The 16,282-nt window shown below is 41.3% G+C and overlaps 1 protein-coding gene and 1 non-coding gene across 2 annotated transcripts in view; both read left to right on the top strand.

Moving 5' to 3' along the window:
• The first annotated feature begins 8,011 nt into the window (after positions 1-8,011).
• Positions 8,012-8,118, top strand: LOC132532014 (U6 spliceosomal RNA). Its single transcript, XR_009544276.1, has one exon. It is a non-coding gene; the product is annotated as a U6 spliceosomal RNA (small nuclear RNA).
• A 6,752-nt stretch (positions 8,119-14,870) lies between these two features.
• The window catches only part of M1AP (meiosis 1 associated protein), a 56,866-nt gene continuing 55,454 nt past the window's right edge, over positions 14,871-16,282 (top strand). Inside the window, exon 1 of the mRNA XM_060169423.1 lies at positions 14,871-15,110. Coding sequence (XP_060025406.1) covers positions 14,871-15,110 — 240 coding nt within the window. The remainder of the gene's footprint in view (positions 15,111-16,282) is intronic.

The following is a 16,282-nucleotide window of genomic DNA, read 5'->3' on the forward strand; positions in this document are numbered from 1 at the left end:
TATTGTAAACAGTGCTATGAACATTGGGGTGCATTATCTTTTCAAATTAGAGGGTTTTTCTGCATATATACCCAAGAGTGTGATTGCAGGATCATATGGTAGGTGTATTTTTAGCTTTTTAAGGAACCTCCATACTATTCTCTATAGTGGCTGCACCAACTTACATTCTAACCAACAGTGCAAGAGGGTTCCCTTTTCTCCAAACTCTCTCCAGCATTTATTGTTTGTAGATTTTTTGATGATGGCCATTCTGACTGGTGTGAGGTGATACCTCATTGTAGTTATTTGCATTTCTCTAATAATTAGTGGTGTTGAGCATCTTGTCACGTGCCTGTTGGCCATCTGTATGTCTTCTTTGGAGAAATGTCTGTTTAGGTCTTCTGCCCATTTTTTATTGGGTGTTTGTTTTCTTGATATTGAACTGTTTGTATATTTGGGAAATTAAGCCCTTGTTGCTTGCATTGTTAGCAAACATTTTCTCCCATTCCGTAGGTTGTCTCTTCATTTTGTTTATGGTTTCCTTCACTGTGCAAAAGTTTATAAGTATGATTAGACTTTAGTGGGGTCTTCAAGGAATCAAGTCATACTCCCCCATGTATGGAACAGTCCTTGGCACATTTTCCAATGAATGCTACTTCAGATGGATAAAACAACTTATAGAGAGACATAGAGAAATTTATTGTAGCTAGGAGCAATGGATGGTGCAGAGTTAGTAAGCATATTGTTGGAGGTGGTGTCAGTTATAATAGACCTTGTAACCAAAAGGAAACACAGTTTTTAAGTCAAGGGATGGCATGACCAAATATATTTTTGAAAGATATTTCCAACATAAGTGTCTAATCTGGAGATTAGAGACAAGAATATAAATTTGGACTATGTATGAAAGAAGACCTGTTGAGAAGCTATCCTTTATATTGAAACATAGGAAGTCTGTTGGACATTAGATTACAATACCTGGGACACCTGGGTTAAATATTTCTAGTTTTACAATGAGGAGCAGTTGAGGGGAGAAAAGTGGTTATGAGACTAGAACATAAGCAAGTAACTCTTTTCCTATTGGTTCTAACCTATCCTGAACCACTCATTGGTAAGCTGACCTTCTCTTCCCCAACCTGCAACTCAAACAAATAACTTGAGAGGAGTAAAGAAACAATAATCAAGACGGAAACAGGAGAAAGTGCTTGCCCATTTCTGGTTTGGTACTAGCATTATCTTTTCCTCTCCTGTGGGCTAATTCAGAGAAGAATTCTCATTCAACCAGATAGAGTTGAAGACCCAGACCAGATAACTGATGAGGACCATGAGGCTCCTATCCCTACTGGATTTTGTCAGAGGTACTATAGGAATCAACAGCAGGTAAATGAAAATGAGTATGAGTAGAGAAGGGGCAGATCCTCTTGGAATGTAGAAGTTTGAAAAAAGACTTAAAAGAGCTTTCTGAGGGCAGACTCTAACTTCCATGAAGGCAAGGACCATTGTTTGTGTGTCCACTATATCCCAGTCCTAGCACAGTGCCTGACACATAGTTTGCCCTCAACAGATATTTATTGAATAAAAGAGTGACTGACTTATACTAGGGGAGTGGCAAAGATGGTAGAGTAGGAAGACTCTGAGCTCACCTTCTCCCCTGGGCACATCAAGATTACAACTATTTACAGAGCAACTATTGATGAGAAAAACCAGAAGACTAGTGGAAAAGATCTTCTACAACTAAAGATATAAAGAAGGAACCACAACAAGACATGTAGAAGGGGCGGAGATGCAGTATAGTCAAGACCCATATTCCTGAGTGGGTGACCCACAAACAGGAGGATAATTACAATAGCAGAGGTTCTCAGATCCCGCCCAAGTAGCAAGTGGTCCAAGCCCCGCATCAGGCTCACCAGCCCAGGGGTCCTGCGCTGGGAAGATGAGCCCCCAAAACATTTGGCCTTGAAGGCTAGCAGGGCTTACTTTCAGGAGAACCAGAGGGCTGTGGGAAATAGAGACTCTATTCTTAAATGATGCACACAAAATCTCACGTGCTCTGGGACCCAGGGCAGAAGCAGTAATTTGAAAGTATGTTGGGACTTTCCTGGTGGCACAGGGGTTAAGAATCTGCCTACCAATGCAGGGGACACAGGTTCGAGCCCTGGTCTAGGAAGATCCCACGTGCCATGGAACAGCTAAGCCCATGTACTGCAACTACTGGGCCTGCGCTCTAGAGCCTGCGTGCCACAACTACTGAAGTGCGCAGGCCTAGAACCCGTGCTCTGCAACAAAGAGTAGCCCCTGCTCGCTACAACTAAAGAAAGCCCACGCACAGCAATGAAGACCCAATGCAGCCAAATATTAATTAATTATTTTAAAAAAGAAAGTATCCTGAGTCAGACCCACCTGCTGATCTTGGAGAGCCTCCCTGAGATGCTGGAGGCAACTGGAGACATAGACACTGGCAGCAGCCATTTTGAGGAGCTCATTCTACCATGTGGACACTGGTGCTACCAAGTGCCATTTTGGAATCTGCCCTCCAATTTATTAGCACCAAGATCCTGCCCCAGCCACCAGCCTTTTGGCACCAGTACTAGGATGTGTCAGGCCAAGCAATTAGCCAGGTGGAGACACAGCCCCACCCACCAGCCTGCCTGCTGCCTTAAGACCCTTTGAGCCTGCAGCCACCCCTGGACACAGTTCTGTCCACTAGAGGGCCCAGGACCAGGCCCTGAACACGAGTGTGCCGGCACTAGCCCCAGAACCCCCCAAGGCCCTGCAGCCAGAGACCCTGAGACATGGCTCTGTCTATCAGTAGGCTGGCACTAGCCCGGTGGCCAGCCTCACCCACCAGTGGGTAGGCACCAACCCCAGGACCCCTTGGCCTTGGCCCTGCCCACCAGTGGGCTGATACCAATTCCAGGACCCAAAGCCCTGAACCCAGAGACCCCAGGACCTGGCTCCACCCACCACAGTGCAGGAACTCAGCCTCTCAGCCTGCCATATCAGGACCCAGCCCATGCACCAGTAGGCAGGCACCAGCCCCAGGACTCTGGACTCGAGCCCTGCCCATCAGCAGGCCAACACAAGCACTGGGACATCATGGGCTCTTTTGTCAGCCACTCCAGGATCCAGCCCTGCCCATGAGCAGCCCAACACCAGCTCTGGGACCCCCCCACCAACAGGGCCCTGCAATCAGAGACCCAGGAACCTGGTTCCACCAACCAGTGACCCAGCACTAGACCTGGGACCCCCTGAGGCCCAGCCCCACCCACCAGCAGGCTGACACTAGATCCAGGAACCCCCCCTTCCAGCCCTGCAACCACCCACTCCAGAACCTGGCCTCACCCACCAGTGGCCGCCTATGCACAATTCAAGCCTGGCAACCAACTAGAGTGGGGGCCAGCCACACCTATCAGGATGCCCACAATAGTCTGCCCAACAGAAGGACCCATGCAGCACAAATAGGGGGCACACCAGAGCATAACTCTGGTGACCAGAGGGCAGTTGCTGCTGGGATGCATAGGAGGTCTCTACAAAAAGTCACTTCTCCAACGTTGGGAAATATAACCAACCTACCACATACACAGAAATAAAAACAGCAAACTAGGCAAAATGAGGTGACACAGGAATATGTTCCAAACAAAGGAACAAGATAAAACCCCAGAAGAAGAACTAAGTGAAGTGAAGACAGACAATCTACCCAATAAATAGTTCAAGGTAATGATCATAAAGATGTTCAAAGAACCCAGGAAAGGATTGGATGAACAGAATGAGAAGTTAAAAGTTTTAAACAAAGAGTTAGCAAATATGAAGAACAACCAAATATACATGAAGAATACAATAACTGAAATGAAAAATACACTAGAAGTAATCAACAGTAAATTCAGTGATACAGAAGAATGGATCAGTGAGCTGGAAGACAGAGTAGAAGAAATCACTGAGGCTGAACAGAAAAAAAGAATAAAAATAAGTCAGGACAGTTTAAGAGACCTCTAAGACAACATCAAGGATAGTAACATTCACATTATAGGGGTCCCAGAAGGAGAAGAGAGAGAGAAAAGGGCAGATAACATATCCGAAGACCTAATAGTTGAATATTTCCCTTCCTGGGAAAGGAAACAGACATCTAGGTCCAGGAAGCACAAAGACTCCCAAACAGGATCAGCTCAAAGAGGATCACACCAAGAAGCATTGTAATTAAAATGGTAAAAATTAAAGATAAACAGAGAATATTAAAAGCAGCAAGGGAGGGACTTACCTTGTGGTCCAGTCATTAAGACTTTGTCTTCCAATGCAGGGGATGTGGGTTCAATCCCTGGTTGGGGAGCTAGATCCCAAGTGCCTTGGGGCCAAAAAACCAGAACATAGAAGCAATGTTGAGACAAATTCAATAAAGACTTTTAAAATGGTCCATATCAAAAAAAAATCTTAAAAAAAAAAAGCAGCAAGGGAAAAGCACCAAGTTACATATGAGGGAACTCCCATAAGGGTATCAGCTGATGACACTGTTTGCAGATGACATGATAATATACATAGAGACTCCTAAAGATACTACCAGAAAACTACTAGAGCTAATCAATGAATTTGGTAATAGCAGGGTACAAAATTAATGCACAGAAATCTCTTGCATTCCTATACACTAATGATGAAAAATCTGAAAGAGAAATTCAGGAAACACGCCCATTTACCACTGCAACAAAAAGAATAAAATACCTAGGAATAAACCTACCTAAGGAGACAAAAGACCTGTATGCAGAAAACGATAAGACACTGATGAAAGAAATTAAAGATGGTACAAACAGATGGAGAGATATACCATGTTCTTGGATTGGAAGAATCAACATTGTGAAAATGACTATACTAGCCAAAGAATCTACAGACTCAATGCAATCCCTATCAAACTACCAAGGGCATTTTTCACAGAACTAGAACAAAAAATTTCACAATTTGTATGGAAACACAAAACACCCCGAATAGCCAAAGCAATCTTGAGAAAGAAAAACAGCTGGAGGAATCAGGCTCCCAGACTTCAGACTATACTACAAAGTTACAGTAATCAAGACAGTATGGTACTGGCACAAAAACAGAAATACAGATCAATGGTACAGGATAGAAAACCTGGAGATAAACCCACACACATATGGTCGCCTTATTTTTTTTTGTTTTGTTTTTCTGTTTTTTGTGTTTTTTTGCGGTACGCAGGTCTCTCACTGTTGTGACCTCTCCCACTGCAGAGCACAGGCTCCAGACACACAGGCTCAGTGGCCATAGCTCACGGGCCCAGCCGCTACATGGCATGTGGGGTCTTCCCAGACCGGGGCACAAACCTGTGTCCCCTGCATTGGCAGACGGACTCTCAACCACTGCACCACCAGGGAAGCCCTGGTAACCTTATTTTTGATAAAAGAGGCAAGAATATACAATGGAGAAAAGACAGCCTCTTCAATAAGTGGTGCTGGGAAAACTGGACAGCTACATATAAAAGAATGAAATTAGAACAGTTCGTAACACCATACACAAAAATAAACTCAAAATAGATTAAAGACTTAAATGTAAGGCCAGACACTATAAAACTCTTAGAGGAAAACATAGGCAGAACACTCTATGACATAAATCACAGCAAGATCCTTTTTGACCCACCTCCTAGAGAAATGGAAATAAAAATAAACAAATGAGACCTAATGAAACTTCAAAGCTTTTGCACAGCAAAGGAAACGATAAACAAGACGAAAAGACAACCCTCAGAATGGGAGAACATATTTGCAAACGAAGCGACTGACAGAGGATTAATCTCCAAAATTTACAAGTAGCTTATGCAGCTCAATATCAAAAAACAAACAACCCAATCCAAAAATGGACAGAAGACTTAAATAGACATTTCTCCAAAGAAGATATACAGATTGCCAACAAACACATGAAAGGATGCGCAACATCGCTAATCATTAGAGAAATGCAAATCAAAACTACAATGAGGTATCCCCTCACACCAGTCAGAATGGCCATCATCAAAAAAACCTACAACAATAAATGCTGGAGAGGGTGTGGAGAAAAGGGAAACCTCTTGCACTGTTGGTGGGAATGTAAATTGATACAGCCACTCTGGAGAACAGTATGGAGGTTCCTTAAAAAACTAAAACTAGCACTACCATACAACCCAGCAATCCCACTACTGGGCATATAACCTGAGAAAACCATAATTCAAAAAGTGTAATGTACCACAATGTTCATTGCAAGTCTATTTAATATAGCCAGGACATGGAAGCAACCTAAGTGTCCATTGACAGATGAATGGATAGAGAAGATGTGCCACATATATACAATGGAACGTTACTCAGCCATATAAAGAAACGAAATTGAGTTATTTGTAGTGAGGTGGATGCACCTAGAGTCTGTCATACAGAGTGAAGTCAGAAATAGAAAAACAAATACCATATGCTAACACATATATATGGAATCTAAAAGAAAAAAAATGGTTCTGAAGAACCTAGGGGCAGGACAGGAATAAAGACACAGACATAGAGAATGGACTTGAGGACATGGGGAGGGGGAAGGGTAAGCTGGGACAAAGTGAGAGAGTGGCATGGACATATATACACTACCAAATGTAAAATATATAGCTAGTGGGAAGCAGCCACATAGCACAGGGAGATCAGCTTGGTGCTTTGTGACCACCTAGAGGGGAGGGATAGGGAGGCTGGGAGGGAAATGCGAGAGGGAGGAGATATGGGGATATATGTATATGTATTGTTGATTCACTTTGTTATACAGCAGAAACTAACACACCATTGTAAAGCAATTATACTCCAATAAAGATGTTACAAAAAAAACTAAAAATGTGTTAGGCAATTTATATACATCTTTAATAGTAAAACATTTGGAAAAATATTTTAAATGAGTTTGTATTATATGAAGAGGGGAAATGGCAATTTTCAAATGCCTTTTCCATTTGAAAGTACTATTTCTTCATTTTCTTCTTTTTGGCCTATTGTTTAAAAATAATTTTCATATACAGAATTCTTAAATTTTGGTCTCCTAAGTGAAAATTTTCAAAGAAGCAAGTTGTTTGGCCTCTACCTTAATAAAATTCTTTACTGGTCAAAAAAAAGGGTGGGAGGGTATCAGCTGATTTTTCAACAGAAACTCTGCAGGCCAAAAGGTAGTGGCATGATATATTTAAAGTGATGAAAGGGGGAAACCTACAACCAAGAATACTCTACCCAAAAAGGCTTTCATTTAGATTCAATGGAGAGATCAAATGTTTTACAGGCAAGCAAAAGCTAAACAGTTCAGCACCACGAAACCAGCTTTATAAGAAATGTTAAAGGGACTTCTCTAAGAGAAAAAGAAAAGGCCACAAATAGAAACTTGAAAGTTATGAAAGGAAAAATCTCATTGATAAAGGCATATATACAGTAAAGGTAGTAAATCAATCACATATAAAGCTAGTAGGAAGGTTAAATGACAAAAATAGTAAAGTCATCTATATGCACAATAAGTAGTTAAGGGATACATGAAACAAAAAGATGTAAAATATGATATCAAAAACTGTAAAACATGGAGGGGGAAGTAAAAATGCAGGGTTGTTAAAATGTGTTTGATCTTAAGAGATCAGCAACTTACAATGAATATATATATGTGTGTGTGTGTGTGTGTGTGTGTGTGTACACACACACACAGTAACCACAAACCAAAACCCTATAATAGATGCACACCTGGAAAGAAGAAAGAAATCCAAACACAACACTAAAGATAGTTATCAAATCACAAGAGAACAAAAGAAGAAGAAAGGAACAAATAAGAACTACAAAAACAATGAACAAAATGGCAATAAATACATACTCATCAATAATTACCTTAAATGTAAATGGACTAAATGCTCCAATCAACAAACACAGTGCCTGAATGGATACAAAAACAAGACCAATATATATGCTGCCTACAGAACACTCACTTTAGATCTAAAGACACACAGAGACTGAAAGTAAGGGGATGGGAAAATGTATTCCATGAAAATGGAAATTAAAGGAAATCCAGGGTAGTGCTCACTTCAGCAGCACATATACTAAAATTAGAACAATACAGAGAAGATTAGCATGGCCCCTGTGCAAGGATGACACACAAATTCATGAAGTGTTCCATATCTTTCTGGGAATTGGGGGTTGGTAGATGCAAACTGTTACATTTAGAATGGATAAACAACAAGGTTCTACTGTATAGCACAGGGAACTATATCCAATCTCCTGGGTAAACCATAATGGAAAAGAATATTTTAAAAAGAATGTATATATGTCTATAACTGCGTCACTTTGCTGTACAGCAGAGATTGGCATAACATTGTAAATCAAATATACTTAAATAAAAAAAAAGAGAAAGAAAGCCAGGGTAGCAATACTTATTTCAGACAAAACCGACTTTAAAACAGATTGTAACAAGAGACAAGAAAGACATTACATAATGATCAAGGGATCAATCCAAGAAGATATAAAAATTGTAAATATATATCCATCCAACATAGGAGCACCTAAATCCATAAAGCAAACATTAACAGACATAACGGGAGAAATTGACAGTAACACAATAATAGTAGGGGACTTTAACACCTCAGTTACATCAATGGACAGATCATCCAGACCCTCCAAAAAAAATCAATAAGGAAACACTAGCCTTAAGTGACACATTATATCAGATGCACTTAATTGATATATAGAGAGCATTGCATCCAAAAGCAGCAAAATACACATTCTTTTCAAGTGCACAGGGAATATTCTCCAGGGTATATCACATGCTAGGACACAAAACAAGCCTCAGTAAATTTAAGAAAATTGAAATCATATCAAGCATCTTTTCTGACCACAATGCTATGAGACAAGAAAAAAAATGCAAACACATGGAAGCTAAACAATATGCTACAAAACAACCAATGGATCACTGAAGAAATTTTTTAAAAACTTGGAGACAAATGTAAATAAAAGCACAACAACACAAAATCTATGAGATGCAGCAAAAGCAGTTCCAAGAGGGAAGTTTACAATGATACAAACCTACCTCAGGAAACAAAAAAAGCTCAAATAAACAACCTAACCTAACACCCAAAGGAGCTAGAAAAAGAAGTATAAACAAAGACCAAAGTTAATATAAGGAAATCATAAAGATAGGGCAGAAATAAATGCAATAGAAACTAAAAAGAAAAAAATTAGTGAAACTAAGACCTGGTTCTTTGAAAAGATAAACAAAATTGGTAAACATTTAGCCAGACTTGTCAAGAAAAAAAGAGAGAAGGCCCAAATCAATAAAATCTGAAATGAAAAAGGAGAAGATACAACTGACACCACATAAACACAAAGAATCATAAGCAATTACAATGAACAATTATACACCAATAAAATGGACAACCTAGAAGAAATGGACAAATTCCTAGAAATGTACAATCTCCCAAGAGTAAACCAGGAAGAAATAGAAAATATGAACAGGTTAATTACCAGTAATGAAATTGAATCAGTAACAAAACAACTCCCCCCTAAAATAAGTCCAGGACCAAATGGCTTCACAGGAGAATTCTACCAAACATTTAGAGAAGAGTTAACAACTATCCTTCTCAAACTAGTCGAAAAAATTGCAGAGGAAGAAATGCTTCCAAACTCATTCTACAAATCAGGCATCACCCTGATACCAAAACTAGACAAAGATATCACCAAAAAAAGAGAAAATTACAGGCCAATATCACTGATGAACATAGATGCAAAAATCCTCAATGAAATAATAGGAAATTGAATTCAGCAATACAATAAAAGGATCATACACCATGATCAAGTGGGATTTTTTCCAGGGATGCAAGGATAACTCAATACTCACAACTTAATCAATGTGATACACCAAATTCATAAATTGAAGAATAAAAATCATATGATCACCTCAATAGATGCAGAAAAAGTTTGACAAAAGTAAACATCTATTCATGATTAAAAAAACTCTCATTGAAAAATAATAAATTAATTGATTAAGAAAATAAATAAAATAAACTGAAAAAAGAAATTATAAAAAAACTCTCATCAAAGTGCATATAAAGGGAACATATCTCAACATAATAAAGGCCATACATGATAAGCCCACAACTAACATCATTCTCAATGGTGGAAAGATGGAAGCATTTCCTCTAAGATCAGGAACAAGACAAGGATGTCTGCTTTTGCCACTTTTATTCAACATAGTATTGGAAACCCTAGCAATAGCAATCAGGCAAGAAAACGAAATTAAAGTAATCCAAATTGGAAAGGAAGAAGTAAAACTGTCACTGTTTGCAGATAACATGCTGCTATATATAGAACATCCTCAAGATGCCAACAAAAAACTACTAGAGCTCATCACTGTTGCAGTAAAGTTTCAGGATACAAGATTAATATACAGAAATCAGTTGCATGTCCATACACTAAGAACAAACTACTGTATCAGAAAGATTAAGAAAAAAATCCCATTTACCACTACATCAAAAAGAATAAAATACCTAGGAATAAATCTAACTAAGGAAGTAAAAAACCTGTACATGGAAAACTATTAGACAGTGATGAAAGAAATTGAAGACTACACAAACAGATGGAAAGATATACCATGTTAATGGATTGGAAGAATTAATATTGTTAAAATGACCATACTACCCAAGGCAAGCTACAGATTCAATGCAATCCCTACCAATATAATTCTAAAATTTGTCTGGAATCACAAAAGACCCTGAAGAGCCAAAACAATCTTGAGAAAAAAGAGCAAAGCGGGAGATATCATGATCCCTGATTTCAAACTATACTACAAAGCTACAGTCATCAAAACAGTATTGTACTGGCAGAAAAACAATCTCATAGGTCAATGGAACAGAATAGAGAGCCCAGAAATGAAGTCACACTTATATGGGCAATTAATCTATGACAAAAAAAGCAAGACTATATGATGGGGAAAAGACAGTCTCTTCAACAAATGGTGCTGGGAAAACTGGATAGCTACATACAAAAGAATCAAACTGGATTACTCTCTCACACCATGCACAAAAGTAATTTCAAAATAGATTAAAGACTTAAATATAAGATATGAAACCATAAAACTTCTAGAAGAAAACACAGGCAGTATGCTCTTTGACATCAATCTCAGCAATTTTTTTGTATACGTCTCCTCAGACAAGGGAAACAAAAGCAAAATTAAACAAATGGGACTACAGCAAACTGAAAAGCTTTTACAGTAAACTGACAAGCTTTTGCAGAGCAAAGAAAAGTGTTAACAAAACAGAAAGGGCACCTACTAAATGGGAGACATTTGGAAATAATATATCTGATAAGAGAATAATATTCAAAATATACAAATCAATATCAAAAAAACAGTCCAGCTAAAAAATGGGCAGAGAAAAAAAAATAGCAGAGGACCTAAATAGACATTCTTCCAAAGAAGACATACAGATGGGCAACAGGCACATGAAAAGATGCTCAAGATTATTAATATTGGGCTTCCCTAGTGGTGCAGTGGTTAAGAATCCGCCTGCCAATGCAAGAGACACGGGTTTGAGCCCTGGTCCAGGAAGATCCCACACGCCGCAGAGCAACTAAGTCCGTGCACCACAACTATTGAGCCTGTGCTTTAGAGCCTTCGAGCCACAGCTACAGAAGCATGCACCTAGAGCCCATGTTCCACAAATAGAGAAGCCACCACAATGAGAAGCCCATGCACCACAACAAAGAGTAGGCCCCACTCACCACAACTAGAGAAAGCCCGTGCACAGCAACGAAGACCCAATGTAGCCAAAAATAAATAAATAAATAAATTTATTTTTTAAAAAAGATTATTAATATCAGGGATATGCAAATCGAAATCACAACGAGATGTCACCTGACACCTATCAATATGGCTATTATCGAAAAGACAACAAATAACAAGTGTTGGCAAGGATGTGGACAAAAGAGAACCTTTATACACTGTTGGTAGGAATGTAAGTTGGTGCAGGCACTATGGAAAACAGTATGGAGATTCCTCAACAAAGAAAAAATAGAACTACCATACAATCCAGCAATTCCACTCCTGAGTATTTGTCTGAAGAAAATGAAAACACTAAGTAGAAAAGATATATGCATCTCTATGTTCATTGTAGCATTATTTACGATAGCCGAGATATGGCAGCAACCTAAGAGCCCATCAACAGATGAATGGGTAAAGAAGATGCCATATATAGATATCTATCTAGATAGATAGATAGATATACACACACATATATACAATGGAATATTATTCAGCCATAAAAAGGAATGAAATCTTGCCACTTGCAACAACATGGATGCACCTAGAGGGTATTAGACTAAGTGAAATATTGTCAGACAGAATTACAAACATTTTATGATTTCACTTATATGTGGAACCTAAAAAAAAAACAAATGAACAACCAACCATAACACAACAGAAACAGAGTTATAGATACAGAGAACACACAGGTGGTTGCCAGAGGTGAGGGGGGTGGGGGGCATGGAAAGAAATTGGTGAGGGAGAGTAACAGGTAGAAACTTCCAGTTGCAAAATAAATGAGTTACAAGTATGAAATGCACAGTGTGGGGAATACTCAATAACTATGTAATATCTTTCTACAGTGAGAGATGGTAACTAGATGTATTGTGGTGTTCAGTTTGAAATGTATAGAAATACCAAATCACTATGCTGTGTAACAGGAACTAACATAGTGTTGAAGGTCAATTATACTTCCAAAACACAGAAACACACTCATAGAGAAGAGCTCAGATTAGTGGTTACCAGAGCTGGAGGCGGGTGGGGGTGGGAGGTGGTGGATAAAGGCAGTCAAAAGGTACAAACTTCCAGTTATAAGATAAATAAGTGCTAGGGATGTAATGTACAATATAAATAACACTGCTGTATGTTATATATGAAAGTTGTTAAGAGAGTAAATCCTAAGAGCTCTCATCACAAGAAAAAAATGTTGTTTATTTCTTTAATTTCACATCTATGTGAGATGATGGATGTTCAGTAAACTTATTGTGGTAAAATTTTCACGATGTATATAAGTCAAAGCATTATGCTGTACACCTTAAACGTATACAGTACTGTATGTCAATTATATTTCAATAAAGTTGGAAGAAAAAAACAGTGACTGACTGAATGAGTGAATGAATGACGTGGAAGAGAAAGGTTAAGCCCAGGAACATGATGGGGGTACCACTGGAACGCTTCATGGGGCAGGGGTAGCTTGACGAAATGTCAGGTTTAGCATAATATTCTCAACAGAAATCCAAAACTCTACCTTAGCACCAAGGAAGGGTTGTTCCCCTGGCACCCAGGCCTTGAAGAAGGCGGGCCTGAGGTGCAGCCTGAGGTGGACCCTGAGGCGGCGCCCGCAATGAGCCGCCCGGCCTGAGGGGGGCGCCCTCGCAGTGCAGGCGGACGTGGAGAGCCGGAAGGGCCAGGTAGCCGCGCCATTGCCTTCGCGAAGAAAAGGGTAGGAGCAGGGCTGAGGGCCGCAGGCGGGGAGGACGGCCACGGGCAGCGCCTCGCAGGAAGGACTTGGGGCGATCTCGGGCCGGCCCTCAAGCGGGTGTTGGCGGGGAGGGTGTTGGCGAGCAGACACGGGCAGCTGCCGGAAAAGCCTGACGCCCGGACGCCCAGGTCCGCCGCGTCCGAGCCCGCCCTCCGCAAGCGGTTCTGAGGATGGAGCGGCAGAGCCGGGTCTCCTACGCCGACTCTCCCGGGCCTGGGGGCTGGGTGGCCAATCCGTCAGGCAGCGTAGGCGTCGTGCTGAGGGCCCAAGACACTTTGCGGGGGGGGAGCGTGAAATATATTAACTTGTGAAGACAAAAGAAAACAGTGAAACCTTAGGGCCGAAGAAAAGGGGTTTTGTTTTATGTTTTTCCTTACGTGAGGGGGGCGGAAATGAAATTGAAGGGCCCACGAAAATCTTTTTTGCTCTTCCACAGCAAGAGGCCAGCTGCCTTTGTGGAGCTGAAGGGCGCGCCAGGGGCTAGGAGGGTGGAGGATGGGAGGGGGGGTTGGCCAGGTAGGGCATGGCAGGAGGATGGAGAGTTGGGTAGGAGACACATGCAGAATTTCGGAGCCAGGGTAGGGATTTCAGATTTTGTTCCAAGTGTAATTGGAAGCCATTGAAGGGTTTTTGGTAAGGGGGTAACTTGATGGCCTTTGGTGGTTCAAGGCCGAGATTTAACCGGTTTGCAGGGGGACACCAATAAGTGGGCATTCTTGTCAAAAGTGGGGAGCATAGGATCACAAATAGGTGCTGCTTAGGACTATGCCCAGACACATCAGGTGCCTTAATTGATCATGTTTGACAATATAAGGGAGAGAGCTGCCTTTTACCCCATTTAAAGAACAATGTTGGGGCTTCCCTGGTGGCGCAGTGGTTGAGAGTCCGCCTGCCGATGCAGGGGACACGGGTTCGTGCCCCGGTCCGGGAAGATCCCACATGCCGCGGAGCGGCTGGGCCCGTGAGCCATGGCCGCTGAGCCTGCGTGTCCGGAACCTGTGCTCCGCAATGGGAGAGGCCACAACAGTGAGAGGCCCGCGTACAGGAAAAAAAAAAAACAAAAAAATAAACAAAGTCATGAGGGCAGATAGCTTACTTTGAGACCGAAGTTTGACTTTTTGATTAGTTCCACTCAACATCTCTAAGCATTCTCAGCCTTACATTATAGGCAAACATCTAGATCCCTTGGCAGCTGTTAAGATGGGATAGCGTAGAGAAGCTTGAGTTAGTACCTAGTTTGACTCTTGTCTGGACTTAGTCCCCTAGACCTGTGTTCATTGTTTCAACTTTCAGTTTTATGAAAGCCAATGATTTCTCTTTTCTTCCCTATAGGTGTAGAGAATATCTAAGTGGTGGCTACAGTTCCACCCCTGGTCTGGCTGCCATGTATCATGGGCAAACTACTAGTAAAAGGCCATCTAATTCCACACAGATTTACCAGCAACCTCCAAGGCTCCTCATTGTGCATATCGCTCTACCATCCTGGGCTGACCTCTGCTCCAACCTCTGTGAGGCTCTGCAGAATTTTTTCTCTCTAGCCTGCAGCTTGATGGGCCCCAGCCGCATGTCCCTCTTCAGCTTATACATTGTACAAAATCAGCACGAGTGCATCCTCCCCTTTGTGGTGAGTATATCTACTTGTTCATTTTATCCTGAAAGCAGATATGAGGTTTCTGGAGCAGAGATCACAGTTTTTATTCTTACAGTAATAACTGTGCCCATTCCCCATACCCAATACCCCACAGGCAACAGAAAGAGCCCGATGTCATCCTACACATGGGGGATTTGTACTGCAGAAGAGGAAACCCAAAATTATTAATATGGGAGTATATATAGGCCACATCTTACCCCCCACCTCCACTCCTGAGAGAGAGAGAGAAAATTTGGCATTTACAGTCCTTTGGAATATAAGGAACTGACCTCTTTCATCCCTCTTTGAAATGTAAACATGGGGAAGTAAATCTCTAAATTTCTTTGGAGGTCTCTGGCTGCTCTATCTCCCTTTAAGTTTCTAAGACTTTTCCTTTAACCCAGGTTCCAGGTTTTTTTGCTCAGAAAGCCCCAACTGTGCAGAAATATGGAAATATTTTTTCTCTATACTTCCATATAGGACTCAGGTGAAACTCCCCCTGGGGTTTCAGAAGGCAAAGGCTGGGCTAAGGGCAATGCTTTTACAAAGCTCTCTCACACATAGACAGCTATCTCTTTTCCTCCTCAAACAAATTCAGATCTTCACTTTCTCCCCTTTACAAAGTTCAGAATCTCAGGGCTGGGAAAGACTTCAGAGGTTCTAGTAAATCCTCTTCCTGAGGCAGCCATGCTGTTGGGATAGTCAGAAAAGACCTCATGGAGAGCCAGGACTTTGATTCCTACCTGGTGTGAATAAGACCTCCTCCCACATAGTGTCCATGGAAGCCATGTGGGAGCCTAGACGCCCTCCAACCCATCCAACATTAACAAGGTTTCTATCTCTCCGCCTCCCTATTGAGGTGGTGTCAGAGGAGGCCATGTGGGAAGTGGCAGTGAGGCATCTTTTTATCTCCAAGGCAGGATGGTGTCAGTGAAGACCTAGTGGGAAACAAGGACTTTTAGGACATTTTTCCTAGTGGAAAGCTTAATGGTAGTGAAGCTTACCTACCCCCAGGGTGTCAGTGGGGGGGCATATGAGGCACCTGAACATCCACCCCCACCCAGAGATAACAAGGCACCCTCCCTTCTGGGATGTAATTAGAGGCCAAATAGAGTCACACCCCAACCTGACAGTAATTATGTGGAAACTTCACTTCCCCCATTGGT

This window comes from Lagenorhynchus albirostris, chromosome 13 (assembly GCF_949774975.1).
Source record: "Lagenorhynchus albirostris chromosome 13, mLagAlb1.1, whole genome shotgun sequence".
In the NCBI taxonomy this organism is placed as follows: Eukaryota; Metazoa; Chordata; class Mammalia; order Artiodactyla; family Delphinidae; genus Lagenorhynchus; species Lagenorhynchus albirostris.